Here is a 15,158-nt window from a genome sequence, read left to right on the forward strand (position 1 = left end):
GGGTGGGGAGGGAGCCGTGTGCTGGGCGCCAGGCCCTCGTGTCCTGGCCCTCCCCACACTGAAAACCAGTGCAGGTTTGTGCCAGTGGATGTGAGTGGGTTTTTAGTAGCAGAGCAGGGTTTCCTAGGACCGCATGAGGTGGGTGAAGTCCCAGGGAAGAAGGCCAGAGGAAAAGAGGGCTCAAAGACGAGAGGAATATTTGTTTTCTGGGGGCCACCTATGGCTGTCAGTTTATACTGGAAGGGACATAACTGTCCGTTTTGGTTTTATCAGAAAAGTGCTTTGAAGATAAGCGAGTGTGAGGGGTGGAGAGCAGAGGGGCCCCGAACTGCTGCTGGGTGGTGGCTCTGTGCCCGCTGGGGCAGCGGAGGCAGGCTGGTCTCAGGTGGGGCACTGAGTCCCAGCCCAGTGGGGACTGGCTCTGGCGTAGGGAAGACAGCAGGTGGTGGCAGAGGTCAGCTAACTCGTGGGCCCTTGCGGGCGGGAGTCGATCGCCGGGAGACCCGCTGGACCCAGGCCCAGGTGTGGCCCTGTCTCGGACACTGCTCCCACACTCAGGAACCAGACCTCGTGGGTGAGGACACGGCGTTCCTCCTGCCGAGCTGATAACTTCCCCGCCTGGCCCAGATCCTGCCCAGGCAGGAATATAGCTCCGTACCCAGGACAACTCCCGTTCAGACTCTGCCCATCAAAACCGGCCTGCAGCTCGGGAGCAAGGAGCATGGTCATCGCGAGGTGGGGTGTCCGGGCACCCCTCAGGGACTGCACCTCCCCCCAGGATGCCGTGATGAAGGCCCACACGCTCGTCGGTGTGCTGGTCGTGGTGGGCTTCGCAGTGGGAAAGGGTGAGTGGGGCCCAGGGGCAGAAAGGAAGGGGTGGTTGGTGGGGCTGGGACCCTAGGGGCACAGGCTTCCTGCCGGGCAGGGAACTCGGGGTGAGCCGGGGCTCCCATCTCTCCCATCTTCTGATTTCTCAGCTCCTGTTCCCAATGTCCGGACCTGCCACCTCTGCCTCTTAGAAGACCCTTCTGTGGGCTGCATCTCAGGCTCCGAGAAGTGCACCATCGGGGGCTCCTCCCCGTGCATGGTGATCACCATCTTTTACAGTGCGTCAGGGCCGGATCCCAGGAGGGCGGGGCCTGCAGTTCCGGGAAGCCAGCTAAGCTCATTGACCCCTTCAGGAGGCTGGAGTCGGGGCTGGCGAGGGGTGGGAGAGTCCCTGACAGGGATGCCAGCTTGGTTTACAGTGCGTCAGGGCCGGATCCCAGGAGGGCGGGGCCTGCAGTTCCGGGAAGCCAGCTAAGCTCATTGACCCCTTCAGGAGGCTGGAGTCGGGGCTGGCGAGGGGTGGGGCAGTCCCTGACAGGGATGCCAGCTTGGTTTGAGGGCCCTGGGAAGCGAAGGGCTATGAGCTGTCTCCTCTCCTTCAGACAACAAGATTCGCTTCTTCATCCGAGGCTGTGGACAGTACAATTCTTACCGCTGCCAAGAAAAACACAACACCTACATCTCCGAGTACTGGTACCAGGCCCAGTGCTGCCAGTATGACTACTGCAACTCTTGGTCCAGCCCACTCCGGAGCTCCCTGCCCAAGCCCCCCGCCGGGGCCCTGGGCCTGCCCCTGCCCGCGTCCCAGACCCGGCAGTTCTACCAGCGCCTGAACCTCTCCCTGGCCCTCCCTAGCTCCAGGGCTGAGAAGGAGTCCACAGGCCTGGGCTCCCTGGCCGTCCTGCCCTCGAACCTGGGCCTGTCCCTTGCTGACTTGCGCCGGATATACTTACTCCTTAACAGCTCGGGACTCCTGGTTCTTCCCTGGGCCGCGCCCTGACCCCCTGCCCTTCCCCGGGCCGCGCCCTGGCCCCCTGCCCTCCCCCAGGCCGCGCCCTGGCCCCCTACCCTCCCCCGGGCTGCGCCCTGACCCCCTACCCTCCCCCCCCCGGGGATGCACCCTGGCCCTCCCCCGGGCCGCGCCCTGGCCCCCTGCCCTCCCCCGGGCCGAATGGGCGGCAGTCTGCTCCAGCATCTCTCCCGACACCGGCACCCTGCACTGCCCTCAGAGCGCCCACGTTCCCTGAGCTGGCCTTTCTCACGTCTCTCCTTTGCACTTCGTGGCTACACAACTGGTTTGGCTCCCCAGAAACCGGCCGACAGTGGAGCCTGTGCTCTTTTCTCTCCTGGAAAGTAATCTCAAGAAGAGATTCTGCCCAGGCTGACCCGGGACAGGCAGCAGTTCCTTGTCCCCTTCCCATCTGGGTGTCCCACCCCCCCTCATCTACCCGGTCCCTCTCGGTCTGGTCATCTGCCACCGCCATTTAGTTCTGGCTGTATCTCCCATCCTGTGCCTATCTAAGACCCAGGCCAGACTGGATTTGCATCAAGAAGGATGAGGGGGCAGCCTGACCAGGCGGTGGCGCAGTGGATAGAGCATCAACCTGGGATATGAGGACCCAGATTCAAAACCCCGAGGCCACCAGCTTGAGTGCAGGGTCCCCGGTTTGAGTATAGGATCATCAACATGACCTCATGGTCATTGGCTTAAGCCCAAAGGTCACTGGTTTGAGCAAGGGGTCACTGGCTCGGCTGGAGCCCCCCCACGCCCAGTCAAGGCACATAGAAGAAAGCAGTCAATGAACAGCTAAGGTGCTGCAACTGCCAGTTGAATGCTTCTCATCTCTATTCCTGTCTCTGTCTTTCTGTCTCTTCCTCTTGCCTTAAAAGAAGGGTAAGGGGTGGATGTCAGCAGACTCCCTGACTTGGCATCCTGGTGGCCCTGCCGCAGTCTTCACAGCCCACTCCTGCCCTGGTCTGCCGCCTTCTCTCATTTCCTGTTCCAGGCTCTAGGCTCCTCAGCCCCACTTCACGTCACTGGGTCCTGACACCCACTTCTGTGGGTGCCCAGGGAGAGGAGAGGGTCTGTCCTGTGCTCACATCCCCTGATTGACCTCCACAATAAACGGACAGGGTTGCCTGACCTGTGGTGGCACAGCAGGTAGAACGTCAACCTGGAATGCTGAGGTCGCGGGCGTGAGTGCAGGGTCCGTGACGTGATCCCGATGTTGCCAGCTAGAGCAAGGGGTCACAGGCTGGGCTTGAGCCCTGCCCCCTCAAGGCACAGGAGAAACAATAAGTCAAGTGACACAGCTACAAGTTGATGCTTCTCATCCCCCCTCTCCCCATCTCTCTGAAATCAATAAAAACCAAATAGGGTTAAGTCTGTGTCACATTGTTTATGAGGTCAGGCTCAGGTGTGGGCAGGTCAGAGAAAGTTAATTGGGCCCTGGTTGGAAGCTTGGTTGGTTAAAGCATCGTGACGTGCAGAGGTTACTGTGTTGATTCCTAGTCAGGGCACAAACAGGAACAAATTGACATTCCTGTCTCCCTTTCTCTCTGAAATCAAGAAATAAGCGTTCTTTTTAAAAGAAAGATACCCACCTGACCTGTGGTGGCACCATGGATAAAGCGTTGATCTGGAATGCTGAGGTCACCATTTCAAAACCCTGGGCTTGCTGGGTCAAGGCACATGGGAGTTGATGCTTCCTGCTCTTCCCCCCATCCTTCTCCCCCCCCCACCTCTCTATAATGAATAAATAAAATTTTTTTAAAAAGAAAGAGGCCCTGGCTAGTTGGCTCAGTGGTAGCTCATCGGCCTGGTGTGTGAATGTCCTGGGTTTGATTCCTGGTCAGGGCCCAGAGGAGAAGTGACCATCTGCTTCTCCACCCCTTCCCCCTTCTCTCTCTTTTCCGCTCCCACAGCCATGGCTCTATTGAGCGTATCAGCCCCATGTGCTGAGGATGGCTCCATGAGGGTTGCCAGATGGATTCTGGTTGGGGCGCATGTGAGAGTCTGTTTATCTCACCTCTTGGGAAAAGGAGGGGGAAAAAGGAAGAAAGTTAATTGGGCATAGGGTTCAAATGTTTACATAGCCCTGCCCACTCCGCTTGGCGTTTGTGGCTTTCTCATGGCCTGCCTAACCCGCAGGGCCACATTCATCCCACCCTCTGCTAGAGAAAAATGCATGAGGATCATGATGCTCCCCACCTTAAACACCCTGCAAAACCAAGACAGTTAAGCCCAGGTGATGCCAGGTTTTCCCACCTGAGAGGAGAAACCAAACCAGGGGAACTGAGGAGCAAGTCAAAGGACCCAGGTTTACTTCTCAGAGTCACCTGGTGCTTCCTGTCCTGTGTGTGTGTGTGTGTATTTTTCCGAAGTGAGAAAGTGAGAAGCTGGGGGTGGCAGACAGACTCCTGCATGCACCTGACTGGGATCCACCGGGCATGCCCACCAGGGGGTGATGCTCTGCCCCTTTGGGTGTTTTTCCATTGTAACCGGAGTCATTTTACTGCCTGAGGTGGAGGCCATAGAGCCATCCTCAGCGCCCGGGCCAACGTTGCTCCAATGGAGCCTCGGCTGCGGGAGGGGAAGAGAGAGACAGAGAGGAAGGAGAGGGGGAGGGGTGGAGAAGCAGATGGGTGCTTCTCCTGTGTGCCCTGGCCGGGAATCAAACCCTGGACTTCCACATGCCGGGGTGACGGTCTACTGCTGGGCCAACCAGCCAGGCTTCATTTTTTTTTAAGTTTCTGGTACTCAGGACCCCCCTAGGTGGAAGGCCTTTCATTTTATATATTATTTTTAAAACCTGCAAGCAGGCCCTGGCCCATTAATGGATAGAACATCGGCCTGGTTTCAATCCCCAATCAGGCCACACATGAGAAGCGACCATCTGCTTTTCTTTCCCTCCCTCTCCCCCTTCTCTCCCTTTTCTCCTCCTGCAGCAGTGGCTCGATTATTTCAAGCATCTGCCCAGGCGCTGAGATAGCTCAGTTGATTCAAGCATTGGCCCCAAATGGGGGTTGCCAGGTGGATCCCGGTCAGGGTGCATGCAGGTGTCTGTCTCTTGATATCTCTCCTCTTCTCACTTGAAAAAAGAGGAAACCTGCCCTGGCTGATAGCTCAGTTGATTAGAGCATCGACCTGAAGCACAGAGGTTGCGGGTTCGATCCCCGGTCAAGGCACATATAGGAGCAGCTCAATGTTCCTGTCTGTCTGTCTGTCTGTCTCTCTCTCTCTCTCTCTCTCACTCGCTCGCTGAAATCAATCAATAAATTTTTTTTTTTATTTTTTTAAACTTTTTTTTTTTTTTAGATTTTTTAATTTATTCATTATAGAGAGGGGAGAGAGAGAAAGAGAGAAGGGGGAGGAGCAGGAAGCATCAACTCCCTTATGTGCCTTGACCAGGCAAGCCCAGGGTTTTGAACCGGCAACCTCAGCGTTTCCAGGTTGACGCTTTATCCACTGAGCAACCACAGGTCTAAAAATTTTTTTTTTTTTTAAAGAAGAAGCCTGCAAGCATCCCAAAAGTCATGCCTCCCTTTTCCATACGTTGAACAAGCACTAGACACACACCGCTCTGTGCCAGGCCCAGTGTACAGAGCCAGGACTCGGACAGCAGAGCCACACTCCGGCTCTTCCTGCTCAACCCGCTGCCGGCGTTCTGAAGTCTTTCCTGAAAAGCAGTGCGGCTTGTGGCCGGGAGGCCCGGTCTCAGTTCCTCCACCATTGGGCTAAGTTGGTCTCTCTCCCTCTGCTTGGTCACCTCAAGGGCAGGCCACACCTCACAGGATCCAGAGAATGCATGTGAATGTGTACACAGTGCAAGTTAGGGCTTCAAAAATATAGACACGACCTGACCAGGCAGTGGCGCAGTGGATAGAACGTCACACTGGGATGCAGAGGATCCAGGTTCAAGACCCTGAGGTAGCCAGCTTGAGCGTGGGCTCACCTGGTTTGAGGGAAAAAAGCTCACCAGCTTGGACCCAAGGTCGCTGGCTTGAGCAAGGGGTTACTTGGTCTGCTGAAGGCCTGCGGTCAAGGCACATATGATAAAGCAATCAATGAACAACTAAGGTCTCACAACGAAAAACTGATGATTGATGCTTCTCATCTCTCTCCGTTCCTGTCTGTCTGTCCCTCTCTATCCCTCTCTCTGACTCTTCCTCTGTCCCTGTAAAAAAAATAGACATGCCCTAGAGACAAACACAGATTTCCCCCCCTTTATTTTATTATTTTATTATTTTTATTTTTATTTTTTGTGACAGAGACCGAGAGAGGGACAGACAGACAGGCAGGGAGAGAAATGAGAAGCATCAATTCTATGTTGCGGCTCCTTAGTTGTTCAGTGATTGCTTTCTCATATGTGCCTTGACCAGGGGTGGGGATTGGTGGTTACAGCAGAATGAGTGACCCCTTGCTTGAGCCAGAGACCTTGGGCTCAAGCTGGTGAGCTTTGCTCAAGCCAGATGATCCCGCGCTCAAGCTGGCGACCTCGGGCTCTCGAACCTGGGTCTTCCACATCCCAGTCCGACGTTCTATCCACTGCGCCACCGCCTGGTCAGGCTCCCCTTTATTTTTAATCCTTTTTGGCAATACATTCAGAAGCTTTGCCCCTAAGGTGGGCTTTTGTAAACTGCCCACCTGTGTTATCAGTTCCCAAGTCAGCATAAAGGCCTCTAGTACGAAAGCTGCCTCTTTGCACCCCAGGTCCTTCCCCAAGGCAGGGGCAGCTGCTCTCCGGAGCTGGAGTGGCTCAGCTGGGTTTTGTCTGGGTACTCGACGTAAATGCCTATAGCATGTGCTCATCTACACCAGGGTTTCCCCACCACCGGCCCACGGACCTGTCCACCAGAAATTCTGTGCCGCTCCACGAAAGAGTTCACCACCCTAACGCTGCATGAAGATCAGAGACCCAATGATCTAAGTCTAATTTGCTTAGGCTCAAGCTGATTTCTGCTTTAGCGATCCCCAAAATAAATCTCCTATTTTTGCCCTGGCTGGATAGCGCGGTTGGTTAGTGTCATCCAGATAACGCAGAGGTTGCCAGTTCAATCCCCAGTCAGGGCATATAGGAACAGATCTATGTTCCTGTCTCTCTCTCACTCCCTCTCTCTCTGTCTCTTTCTCTCTCTAAAATCAATGAGGAACATTTTTTTTTAATTCTATTTTCACCAGTCCCAAGTGCAAAACGGTTGAAAACCACTGGTCTACACAATGTTTGACACATATGTTAACATCTCCACGCCCCTTTGGTGGTCTGTGCTCTGTTGGGAGGCACCAGCATTAATCTTTAGGTCAGAAGGCAGTTGGAGGTACAAAGAGAGGTACAAACCTGTGTGTCGCCCTTTTGCTGGGCCTACTATTCCCTGCGACCTCTGACTTTGGTATAAGACAGAAAGACCCAGGGTTTGTTTTTTGTTTGTTTGAGTGAGAGGAGGGAAGATAGACTCCCTCACGCACCCCAACCGGGATACACCCAGAAACCCTGTCTGGGGCTGATGCTCGAATCAACTGAGCTACTTTTAGTGCCTGGGCCAACTCTGGGACCACTGTATCCCTTTCTGATTCCTCTTCACCTTTTCGTGCAGAAACAGTCACCAAGGCAGTGGCAGGAGCAGAGCTCAGCAGAACTGTGAGCCCTTCTCTGTCCCCACGATGGCACAGTCAGGCGGGAACCCCTCCCTCAGCCTTCACCTCCGCCAGAAGAGACAGACGAGTGAGCCATACAGTTTGTACACCAATTTATTCCTGAGGAACACCTGGCAGAAGAGGCTTGCGGTGGGAGAAAGGGAGGAAGCCAGGACAGAGGCCGCCTAGGGGGCGGGAGGAGAGGAGAGGAAAGGTATCAGACCCTGAGGACGGAGGGAAAGCTTCCGAGATGTCTGGAGAGGGAGCCTGGGGGTGTGGCGAAGGCTGCGGTTGGTCACCTGAGGGAGGTGGGAGGGCCGGGGGGCGGGACTGGACGTTGTCCCCGCTGCGCCCAGGAAGGAACCGGGAGGCTGGCTGGGCACAGGCTACGTTTTCCTACGAAGGCCCCTGCAGAAGTTTCTACGGCATGTAGGACACTCTGTTCTGCGGGCTATTGCAGAAATCCCGGAAACAGCACCGGGAGAAGATCCAGAAGCCAAACACGGGAGAAGGACGGGTGTCTGAGCAGTCACTCATCTGCTCCTTGTGACGACAGTCGCTCACCATGACGTCAGAGCCAGTGCCTGGGGAGGGGGGGCCGCACCAGTGATGTGGAGGCCCTAGCAAAGCCCCAAGCCCTCCCAGCCCCTCCGTGCGTATGGACCTATCATCCCTGCTGCACACCTTCCCTGCACCCCCAAAACGCAAAGGTTCCTGGAACAGGGCAGGGTCAGGGGGCGCCCAGGAGGGACCAGCCTGTGCTCTGCAGAAGCCTCTCAGGGAGGTTGGCGGGAAAGAGCAATCTGAAATGCAGGGATAGCTGGAGGTTGCTGAGTCGGGGAGTTGTGGGGCGCAGTAAGGAGGAGCACAGTTGGGCAGGACCTTGTCAGAAAAAGCCGGGAGACATATTGGAGGTCAGATCACCCAGAGGAGGTGTTTGTCGTTTACGGGTTAAAAGAAAGAGGAGAAGCCTCTGCTGCTGTTATACACAGGGGTGGGCAAGCACAGGGTGACGGTGGTGAATGCGTGAAGCAGAGTTTATTCTTGTATTGTTTATTTATTAATGATTGTACTATTCATTGTTATTATTAACCTGCTTTTGCATATCCTTGTATATTAGAGGGTGAGAAATCTTTGTGCCCCGGCCCAGGGATGTTCACGGCTGCCCTGCGTTAAGGAGTGAAGAAGCAGCAGTCACCCCTGGTCCATCAGCAGCGGAATGGACAGACGGGTGCTGACGAGCCCACGCTGCGGAGTGCTGGGCAGCGGGTCCACAGAACACGGACGCTGCTTACACACTGATACAGATACATTCTGTTCCCATAACTGTTAAGTTTCAAAAGCAAGTGCAGAACAGTGTTACAGGGCTATGCGGGGGTGGGGTGGGGGGAGAGGTAACGATAGAGTAAACGTCGAGGGTGGGATGTCCACTAAAGGTCACAGAAAGGGTGGTCAAGACAGGAAAAGGAGTGGTGTTATGTTTCTGTGCAACGGAGCTGGGTGGATTGGGCCAGGAGTAGGAGGGGGACTTTTCTTTAACCCCCTTGAAAACTCCGATATTGAACTGTGTTTATACAGCCATTTGACAGGGTTACAATAAGCCAGCCCCCTGGCCAGACAGCTCAGTTGGTTAGAGTGTTGTGATGCGGAGGACCCAGGTTCGAGACCCTGAGGTCGCCAGCTTGAGCGCGGGCTCATCTGGTTTGAGCAAAAAAGCTCACCAGCTTGAGCCCAAGGTCACTGGCTCAAGCAAGGGGTTACTCGGTCAGCTGTGGCCCTATGGTCAAGGCACATATGAGAAAGCAATCAATGAATAACTAAGGTGTCGCAGCGAAAAACTGATGATTGATGCTTCTCATCTCTCTCCGTTCCTGTCTGTCTGTCCCTATCTATCCCGCTCTCTGACTCTCTGTCCCTGTAAAAAAAAAAAGAACTAACCAATGAATGCATAAATAAGTTGGCATTTCTCTCTCTCTCTCTCTCTCCCCCCCCTTCCCTTAAAAAAATCAATAAATAAAATTTTAAAAAGTGTTAAGTGTAGCAAAATGATTTGAAATAAAGGCAGCTTGGTACAGTGGTTGTTAAAGGCACCATCCTGGAGCGGCCACCAGCTGCAGTGCAGCCCCTAGGAGACGTGGGCAGGCACTGGCCTTTCTGTGCCTCCGTTTCCCCGCCTGTGGAACACCCCTGAGGGTCAGAGCAGGGCCTGGCGGGGGGGGGGGGGGGGGGGGGGGGGGCGGTATTTAACGGGGGGCGGGCCCAGGTGGAGGAGCAAGCGTGAGCGTGAGACCAACCGGGACGGAGTCCATCTCTGGCGAGTGAACAGCCCACACCGCAGACACTCAGACGCAGACACGCTCCTCTGGGGGCGTGGGGCAGGGTGGCAGTCGTGGCCCAAGCTCCGGTGAACATGAACCCTTACGGGTCAAAGAGAATGAGGCCAGACTGGGAAGAGGCGGTGGAAAGGGCAGGGGCGAGATGCTGGCGGAACGACCGCAGACAGATGGGCGGAGGGCAGCCTGAGGAAGGGGCCTGTGGGCCCGAGGAGCTCAGGCGTCCCTACACGGCCGGCGCGGCGCAGAGCGTGGACGCTAGTCCCCCGTGGGCGGTGCGGCGGGAGACGGGGAATGGCTCGGAAGGAAAGAGGGACCGGGATGGGACCGAGTGCTGGCTTAGGAAACGCAGCGGCTCGGTTCCGGCCCAGACGGACAGAAGGCACTTACTGTTCTTGATGAGGCGGGTCATACAGCTGCTGCCGGGAGCGGCCAGGCAGACGTCAGAGCCCAGAAGGCACCCCAGCTCCTTGGTCTCCAGGAGGCACCGGTAGCAGCGCAGGTATTTGGGGAGCTGCACTGGGTGTGGGGGCTCTTGATGGGCGCTATGGGCTTTGCCTGGAACGCAGAGAAGCACGGACCCCACACCTTTGCCTGCCTGTTTTCCAGTTCAACCCCGCTGCCCGGCTCCCGCCCCTGAAAACCATAAAATGACCAATTCTTTAAAAGCCCATGGCGCAGTGCGTAAAGCGTCAACTTGGAATGCTGAGGTTGTGGGTTCGAAACCCCGGGCTTGCCTGGCCAGGGCACATACAACAAACAACTACAAGTTGATGCTTCTCAGTCCTCCCTGCTACCTTTCTCTCTCTCTCTCTAAAATCCATAAATAAAATATTTTTATTTAAAATTATTTTTATTTATTTATTCATTTTAGAGAAGAGAGACAGAGAAAAAGAAGTGGGGAGGAGCAGGAAGCATCAACTCCCGTATGTGCCTTGGCTGGGCCAACCCAGGGTTTTTTTGAACCAGCAACCTCAGTGGTCCAGGTGGACGCTTGATCCACTGCGCCACCACAGGTCAGGCCCATAAATAAAATCTTAAAAAAAATAAAAAGCATATGGCTTAACATAGACCTGGGACACTATAGATCCATGTTCAAAATCTTGAGGTTACCAGCTTGAGCGCAGGGTCGCTGGCTTGAGCGTAGGATCATACACATGACCCCATGGTCGCTGGCTTAGGCACAAAGTCGCTGGCTTGAGCAAAGGGTCACTGGCTCGGCTGGAGCCCTCTGGTCAAGGCATGTATAAGAAGCAATGTTCCCCTCCTGCAGCCATGGCTTGAATGTTTCAAGCAAGTTGGCCCTAGGGCACTGAGGATGGCTCCATGGCCTCGCCTCAGGGGCTGAAATATCTCGGTTGCCAAGCAACAGAGCAACAGCCCCAGCTGGGCAGAGCACCGCCCTATAGGGGGCTTGCCCCATGGATCCCAGTCGGGGTGCATGTTGGAGTCTGTCTCGGCCTCCCCTCTCTCTTAATAAAGAAATAATTCTGAGAATGCTCAAGTCCCTTCTAAAATGATATTGCAGTTGCATATAACCTACACACATCTCCTATACTTTAAATCATCTATAGATTACTTGTAACATCTAATACAATGGAAATGCTATCTAAATAGTTGTCATAGTGTCTTGTTTAGGGAATAATGACACTGGAAGGAAGAGTCTGTACATGTTCACTACAGACGCACCCAGGCCTGACTACACAGTCCGCGTCATCAACAACGTTACGGAAGGAAGAGTCTGTACATGTTCACTGCAGACGCACCCAGGCCTGACTACACAGTCCACGGCATCAACAACGTTACGGAAGGAAGAGTCTGTACATGTTCACTACAGACGCACCCAGGCCTGACTACACAGTCCGCGTCATCAACAACGTTACGGAAGGAAGAGTCTGTACATGTTCACTGCAGACGCACCCAGGCCTGACTACACAGTCCACGGCATCAACAACGTTACTTTCTAAAAAAACATTTTCCATCCCCTGCTGAATCCACGGACGTGATGATACACGTATAGGACGGGCTGACTGTACATCTTCTTCCTCTGGTCCCTGCCCCAAACCACAGGTTAAGAAGTCCCCAAACCCAGCAGAGCGCTTGGGTGCGAGGCAGATGCTAAATGAACATTCTCAATCTGGTTTCCATGGAGATGATGCTTTGCCGCCAAGTGAGAAGGTTATCGGGCTGCATCCAGCCTTGGTCCCCTTGGTGGGTCCCTGTGCTGTCCTCTAGCTTGTTCCCAAACCCTTCTGCCCCTGCGTTGTCCTCGGATTTGAATGGGCTCCTTTCAGGATCTCCACTCGGGTCATTGCCGTGGAGTGAGACGGCCCTGGGGCATCACGTCTCCCTCAGAGTGAGCGTCAGCCCATTATCAGCGCCCAGGTGTTATCCCACCAGGGCAGCTCATCTCGTCCTTCCTCCTGCCTGGGCGTACCTGAGCAACCTGGGCAGATGTACCCCGACACCCAGTGTCTTTGGGTTTCTCTATCCAGCCGGCCATAAGCCCCTTCAGATGCCTTAGAGCTGCTTACCAAACACCAAGTTCATGATGACCAGCACTATTAGGAGGACCGTGGACAGAGGTTGAGGGGTGCTGCGGAGGCCCAGGAGCCCCAGACTCCGGCTGCGCGCAGGGCCTGCCATAAAACGCATGACTGCCCGCCAGCCTCCAGTGTGGGCTTATATTGGTGGAAGAGACGTTGGCGAAGAGGAGAGAGAGGGACGTCACCCACTGGGGTGGAAATTAGTGCCCAAACAGCCAGAGGGACAGAGTGTCCTCACCTACAGCCATTCCGGAACCCAGCATCCTGGCGTGGGGACAGGAGCCCGACAAGGGAATGAGAGAGGGACATTCATCTTCATTCAGCATTTGAATCACTGCATCAGGTGTTGATGAATACAACATTGCATCAAGTCCCCGCTGTCAACCTAAAAATAAAAAGCCTTTCAAACCGAGAGACAGGCATTTACTTGAAATCAGTAAGAACAACTATTTCGGCTCTGGCCAGATAGCTCTGTTGGTTAGAGCATCAGCCAGAAGCACAAAGGTTGCTGCTTCAGTCCCCGTTCAGGGCACATACAGGAACATGTCGATGCTCCTGTCTCTCTGTCTCTCTTTCCTTTCCCTTCCACTCTAGGGGGAAAAAATAGCCATTCTGAAAGCACTGATTCGGGCAGAAGCCTAAATAGCATTCTGATTAGGAGCCAAAGGCAATGGGTATTTCTGAGAAAAGCAAGGGGAATGATTACGTCCCTGAAAGGAAGGCATTTCTATTGGTGCAGAAAACATAGAGAGGTTCTTTTCTTCTTCTTCTTCTTTTTTTTACAGGGACAGAGAGAGAGTCAGAGAGAGGGATAGACAGGGACAGACAGGAACGGAGAGAGATGAGAAGCATCAATCATTAGTTTTTCATTGCGACACCTTAGTTGTTCATTGATTGCTTTCTCATATGTGCCTTGACAGTGGGGCTACAGCAGACCAAGTAACCCCTTGCTCGAGCCAGTGACCTTGGGTCCAAGCTGGTGAGCTTTTTGCTCAAACCAGATGAACCTGCGCTCAAGCTGTTGACCTCGGGGTCTCAAACCTGGGTCCTCTGCATGCCAGTCCGATGCTCTATCCACTGAGCCACCGCCTGGTCAGGCGAGAGGTTAATTCTAAACAATGTTTTTACTTTTCAGTCTAGTAGTCATAATAACTGCTTTTTTGTTTCTTGGGGAAACAAGGTTGCTTACGCCCAGCCAAAAGTTTATTTTGTTCTGTTTTAACATTCCAAAGGCGTAAGACCCGCAAGGCAGTCCCCAGCATGGCAGCTCCGGCTGCGTTTGAAAGTGGCTTATTTATTGATTTTCATTTTTAAAATATTTATTTATTTTTATTGATTTGAGAAGAAGAAGAGAAAGAGAGACAGTAATATCCATCTATTCCTGAATGTGCCCTGACCCAGGATCAAACCAGCAACCTCTGAGCTTCGGGGCGATGCTCTAACCAACCGAACTATCAGGCCAGGGCTACTGTTTGATTTTAAAGAGAGAGAAAGAAATATTGATTTGTTCTACTTATTCTTGAATTCGTTGGTTGACTCCTATATGTGCCGGGACTGGGGATCTCAACCTGCAACCTCAGCGCATTAAGAGGATGCTCCAACCAACTGAGCAGCCCGGCCAGGGCCATCTCGTTGCTGTTGTTTACATTTGCCTTCGTTGAGCCCACAGTTTTTTGTTTGTTTTTTTGTTTGTTTGTTTTTTTGCAGAGACAGAGAGAGGGACAGGTAGGGACAGACAGACAGGAAAGGAGAGAGATGAGAATTATCAATTCTTCATTGCAGCTCCTTAGTTGTTCATTGATTGCTTTCTCATATGTGCTTTGACTGGGGGGCTACTGCAGACTGAGTGACCCCTTGCTCAAGCCAGTGAGGTTGGGTCCAAGCTGGTGAGCCTTGCTCAAACCAGATGAGCCCGCGCTCAAGCTGGTGACCTCGGGGTCTCGAACCCAGGTCCTCTGTGTCCAGTCGGCCGCTCTATCCATTGCGCCACGGCCTGGTCAGGCGAGCCCACAGTTTTAATGGGGGAAACATATCAACAAGCTATGATGGGGATGGGGGTGGGGGTGAGGGTGGGGGTGGGGGCGGAGTACTTGCCGGGAGCACCTGGGCAGTGGAAACCCTGACAAAGGGATTTTAGCAGAGGAAATTTCGGAATCAGATTTCTGTCTGTAAGATAAGCGGGGAAGGGGCCTGACCTGTGGTGGCGCAGTGGATAAAGCCTTGACCTGGAACGCTGAGGTCGCCAGTTCAAAACCCTGGGCTTGCCCGGTCAAGACACATATGGGAGTTGATGCTTCCTGCTCTTTCCCCCTTCTCTCTCTCTCTCTCTAAAAATCAAGTAATTTTAAAAAATAAAGATAACAGGGGAGGGAACCAGTTAGGAAGCTATTCCTGAGTCAGGCCACTAGATGGCAGCCTGGTCTAGCAGAACAGAAGCAGGCAAGCCCGGCAGCAACGAATCTGAGATGCATTAGCAGTGGTAGTCAACCTGGTCCCTACCGCCCACTAGTGGGCGTTTCAGCTTTCATGGTGGGCGGTGGCGGAGCAACCAAAGTATAAATAAAAAGGTAGATTTAACTATAGTAAGTTGTTTTATAAAGATTTATTCTGCCAAATTTAGCAAAAATCTGACATAAAGTACTTGGTAAGTAATTATTATATGCTTTAACTTGCTGTAACTCTGCTTTATAAATTTTATAAAGTAAAGTGACTTCCCTACTTTATAAATCACCATTACTGTGGAACCGGTGGGCGGTTAGAAAATGTTACTACTAACAGAGATACAAAAGTGGGCGGTAGGTATAAAAAGGTTCACTA

The 15,158-nt window shown here is 53.5% G+C and overlaps 2 protein-coding genes across 2 annotated transcripts; one reads left to right on the forward strand and one right to left on the reverse strand.

The window, feature by feature from the left end:
- Positions 1-106: 106 nt before the first annotated feature.
- Positions 107-1,851, forward strand: LY6G5B (lymphocyte antigen 6 family member G5B). The gene is made up of 3 exons (XM_066359738.1): positions 107-845; positions 978-1,106; positions 1,431-1,851. Exons 1-3 carry the CDS (start codon positions 722-724, stop codon positions 1,826-1,828), a joined length of 651 nt encoding a protein of 216 aa, XP_066215835.1. The 5' UTR covers positions 107-721; the 3' UTR covers positions 1,829-1,851.
- A 5,709-nt stretch (positions 1,852-7,560) lies between these two features.
- On the reverse strand, positions 7,561-12,450 carry LY6G5C (lymphocyte antigen 6 family member G5C). The gene is made up of 3 exons (XM_066359741.1): positions 12,330-12,450; positions 10,186-10,353; positions 7,561-8,046 (listed from the first exon to the last, which is right to left on the reverse strand). Exons 1-3 carry the CDS (start codon positions 12,448-12,450, stop codon positions 7,883-7,885), a joined length of 453 nt encoding a protein of 150 aa, XP_066215838.1. The 3' UTR covers positions 7,561-7,882.
- Positions 12,451-15,158: the final 2,708 nt, after the last annotated feature.

Source organism: Saccopteryx leptura, chromosome 1 (genome assembly GCF_036850995.1).
Source record: "Saccopteryx leptura isolate mSacLep1 chromosome 1, mSacLep1_pri_phased_curated, whole genome shotgun sequence".
Classification (NCBI taxonomy): Eukaryota; Metazoa; Chordata; class Mammalia; order Chiroptera; family Emballonuridae; genus Saccopteryx; species Saccopteryx leptura.

What these genes read in the sequence shown, in the direction of transcription:
- LY6G5B (XM_066359738.1), top strand. Translation starts at nt 722, where the DNA reads ATGGTCATCGCGAGGTGGGGTGTCCGGGCACCCCTCAGGGACTGCACC. An exon ending in GGGCTTCGCAGTGGGAAAGG is followed by an intron (nt 846 to 977) that starts GTGAGTGGGGCC and finishes CTGATTTCTCAG; the next exon opens with CTCCTGTTCCCAATGTCCGG. An exon ending in GGTGATCACCATCTTTTACA is followed by an intron (nt 1,107 to 1,430) that starts GTGCGTCAGGGC and finishes CCTCTCCTTCAG; the next exon opens with ACAACAAGATTCGCTTCTTC.
- LY6G5C (XM_066359741.1), bottom strand. Translation starts at nt 12,450, where the DNA reads ATGCGTTTTATGGCAGGCCCTGCGCGCAGCCGGAGTCTGGGGCTCCTG. An exon ending in CATCATGAACTTGGTGTTTG is followed by an intron (nt 10,354 to 12,329) that starts GTAAGCAGCTCT and finishes TCTGCGTTCCAG; the next exon opens with GCAAAGCCCATAGCGCCCAT. An exon ending in GACCCGCCTCATCAAGAACA is followed by an intron (nt 8,047 to 10,185) that starts GTAAGTGCCTTC and finishes CCCCCTCCCCAG; the next exon opens with GCACTGGCTCTGACGTCATG.